The 3,265-nt window shown below is 61.7% G+C and overlaps 1 protein-coding gene across 1 annotated transcript; it reads left to right on the top strand.

Moving 5' to 3' along the window:
• The first annotated feature begins 8 nt into the window (after positions 1 to 8).
• GAL3ST1 (galactose-3-O-sulfotransferase 1) lies at positions 9 to 2,561 on the top strand. The gene is made up of 2 exons (XM_010290011.1): positions 9 to 25; positions 1,412 to 2,561. The coding sequence occupies exon 2, from the start codon at positions 1,524 to 1,526 to the stop codon at positions 2,559 to 2,561; it is 1,038 nt and encodes a 345-aa protein (XP_010288313.1). The 5' UTR covers positions 9 to 25; positions 1,412 to 1,523.
• The last annotated feature ends 704 nt before the right edge of the window (positions 2,562 to 3,265 follow it).

The following is a 3,265-nucleotide window of genomic DNA, read 5'->3' as shown; positions in this document are numbered from 1 at the left end:
CCCCGCTGCAAGTCAGCGTGACAGAGTGAGTGTGGGGTCCCCATGTGTGTCCCCCCGGGCAACTCAGTCACCCCATTTCGCCCCGGGCAGCCCCAACCAGAGACGATCCCGGGGCTTTCCGGGCTCTGGCGCCTTCACACCGAGATGTCCCCTTCCTACAGCCTCCTGTTGGAGACTGCGCCCTGTCCCGGGGCGGGGGGGAAGGAGAACCCCAACTCCCAGGGGCCTGGGGACGCTGACCCCGGGGCGGGGGGGCACTGCAAAATGGCAGGCAGCGCTCAGCTCCTGGGTGATGGAGGGGACAAGGAGGTGCAGGAGACCCCCTGCCCACTGTGGCTTCATGTCCCTGGGGAGAAGGAAAAGGGAGACGTTCCTGGCAGCCAGGAGCAGCGGGCAGAGCCGAGGCCGTTACTTGGGTGCTCTTTATTGAGGACTTGTCCTTCAAGAGCGACCAGAGCGATGCCACATGTAACCTCTCGCCCACAGAGGTGGGCACGGGTTGGTTCAAAACTCTCTGCTGCCCGTGACGGTGAAAGCCGGCGCTCCGCAGCGCTCGGCTCCGGGCCGTCCCTCCTGGCATTAAATTTCTCTCAGCGCTTATAAGCGAGATCCACCTGCGGGTGTTTCATAAGCTACGTGCCAACCCACGCTGCCAGATGGGATCATTATCAAGGATCAGCTTTGCGAGTTCATTAATGGTGTCCAAAGTCACTTGACACTGTGGTCTCTGCTCCGGGCATCTCAGGTAACACCCAAGTTGTTCTCGGTGCTCCCCGAGGGCCCACGAGCTCATCTGTGGGGCCATGCACTAGAATTATTTCCCCCTTTGCTGGGGTGCTGGATCCTCCACGACTGCTACAAGGAGTTGAGAGCTTCCAGACCTCGCAAGAATGTTATCAGCTCCTGCCCACGGACTTTCAGCTGTGGAGAGCCCGTCTCGATGCACGTCTCAACATCACCTGCACCAGGGCCACCAGGGCCATGCTCGTGGGGAGGGATGGGGACCCCCTGCTTAGGCTGCCCTGATGCTGGTGGGGGCTGACCACCATGAAGACCCCCGTCACAGCACATCCTCAGTGGCTGGGTTTGTCCGGGGGGGAATGAGCTTGGTTTGGTGGCTCGGAGGTGCATCTGATGTCGGGGAGCTCCTGCCAGGTGGGTGCCCTGGTCCCACTGGGTACGAGGCTGGGGGTGAAGGCGGCTCTGCCCGCAGCTGGGCTCATCTCCACTGGGGAGCCTGAGGGGTGCTGGGGGCTAGCACCCATCCCCAGGTCCACCACCCATCCCCAGGTCCAGCACCCACCCCCAGGGCCAGCTCCTGCAGGAAGGAAAACGGCCGAGCCTTCATGGTGGCTGGGCCGCATCGGCCGAGCTGCCCTTACCGTGGCGTCCTGTCTCGTCTCCCCACCAGGGTCCCCGTCCCTTCCTCCTGCTCCTCCTACCCGGCCCCCGGCAAGGCACCAGCAGTGGCCAACGGCACGGGCAGCCCCTCGGGACGGAGCTGCCTGCCCAAGCTGAACATCATGTTCATGAAGACACACAAGACAGCCAGCAGCACCATCCTCAACATCCTCTTCCGCTTCGGGGAGAAGCATCGCTTGAAATTCGCCTTCCCCAATGGCCGCAATGACTTCTACTACCCCTCCTACTTTGAGCGCAGCCAGGTGCAGCACTACCGGCCGGGCGCGTGCTTCAACATCATCTGTAACCACATGCGCTTCCACTATGAGGAGGTGCGCAAGCTCCTGCCGGCGGACGCCACCTTCGTGACGGTGCTGCGGGACCCTGCCTACCTCTTCGAGTCCTCGTTCCACTACTTTGGGCGCGTCATCCCTCTCACCTGGAAGCTGACGGGGGAGGACAAGCTGGCGGAGTTCCTCCGGGACCCCTGGCACTACTACGACCCCAACGGGTTCAACGCTCACTACCTCCAAAACCTCCTCTTCTTTGACTTGGGCTACGACAACAACATGAACGCCAACAGCCCGCTGGTGGAGGAGCACATCCAGGAGATAGATCACCGTTTCCACCTCGTCATGTTGCTCGAGTACTTCGACGAGTCCCTGGTGCTGCTGAAGGACCTGCTGTGCTGGCAGCTGGAGGACGTCCTCTACTTCAAGCTCAACGCCCGGAAGGGCTCCACCGTCTCCCGGCTGACACCTGAGCTCTATGAGAAGGCCACCTCCTGGAATCTCATTGACGCCAAGCTCTACAGCTATTTTAATGCCACCTTCTGGCGTAAGGTGGAGGCCTACGGGAGGGAGCGGATGGCCAAGGATGTGGCCGAGCTGCAGCGGGAGAACGAGAAGATGAAGAGCATCTGCATTGACGGGGGACACCCCGTGGACGCCAGCGCCATCCAAGAGTCCTCCATGCAGCCCTGGCAGCCCCTGGGGGAGAAGTCCATCCTGGGCTACAACTTGAAGAAGAAGATCAACAAGAAGCACCAGAAACTGTGCCGCAAGATGCTGACGCCCGAAATCCAGTACCTGACCGACCTGGGGGTCAACCTCTGGATCACCAAGCTATGGAGCCACGTGAGGGACTTCCTGAAGTGGTAGGGTGTGGCGAGTGCCCCGCTCTCCCCAGGGAAGAACCAGGTGCTTTCCTTTTTCTTACTCATGGTGTCTTTTGGTTGGACATGAGCAGAACTGGCTGGAGGCTCCGGCACCCAGGAACAGCGAGGGGAACCCTCCATCACCTTCCTGCAGAGCCCCAGCTTGGGCAGGAGCCCATGGGGAGCTGCCGTCACCCGCTGGCAAGGAGAGCGGGGCCTCTGCCTCCGCCCCTGCTTCCGAGGGCTCAGGGATTGGGGGGCTGGGTGGTTTTTTCCAGCAGGATCCACTTCCTTCCCCACGGAAAGGCTGGAGGAGGCATTCGTGAAGGACGTGGCCTCGTCACAGAGGGAGCAGGACATCCACCACCATGCTGCTGGAGGCACGCCGTGGGTCGGGCAGTGCGGGCAGGGATGTGCCTGGCCAGCAGCGGCAGGGCGTCCTCCTTGCCCAGGGTGGGCAGACATGTCAGCAGGGAACCCAAACCTCGAGGGGCTCCTCAAATCACCCCGTTTCCCTGAGCCCTGGTTTCGGAGCTGCATGTTGGAGCCTGCTGCACCACTCCAGTGGGTTCCACCCCATGGGCGTGATGAGTGCAGCACATTCTCAGCCCACCCACAGCCGTCAGTCCGTGGCAGGCTGTGACCCAGAGCCAGCAGGTGCCATTTGCAGAATGGAAAACCCACCCCAAAAGCACCGGCATTTATCAA

This window comes from Phaethon lepturus, unplaced genomic scaffold (assembly GCF_000687285.1).
Source record: "Phaethon lepturus isolate BGI_N335 unplaced genomic scaffold, ASM68728v1 scaffold22276, whole genome shotgun sequence".
NCBI lineage: Eukaryota > Metazoa > Chordata > Aves > Phaethontiformes > Phaethontidae > Phaethon > Phaethon lepturus.
Note: the sequence above shows the minus strand (reverse complement) of the source record. Positions and strands in the feature narration are given on the sequence as shown.

Excerpts from the sequence above, each read along its gene's own strand:
- GAL3ST1 (XM_010290011.1), top strand. The coding sequence starts at position 1,524 with ATGTTCATGAAGACACACAAGACAGCCAGCAGCACCATCCTCAACATC.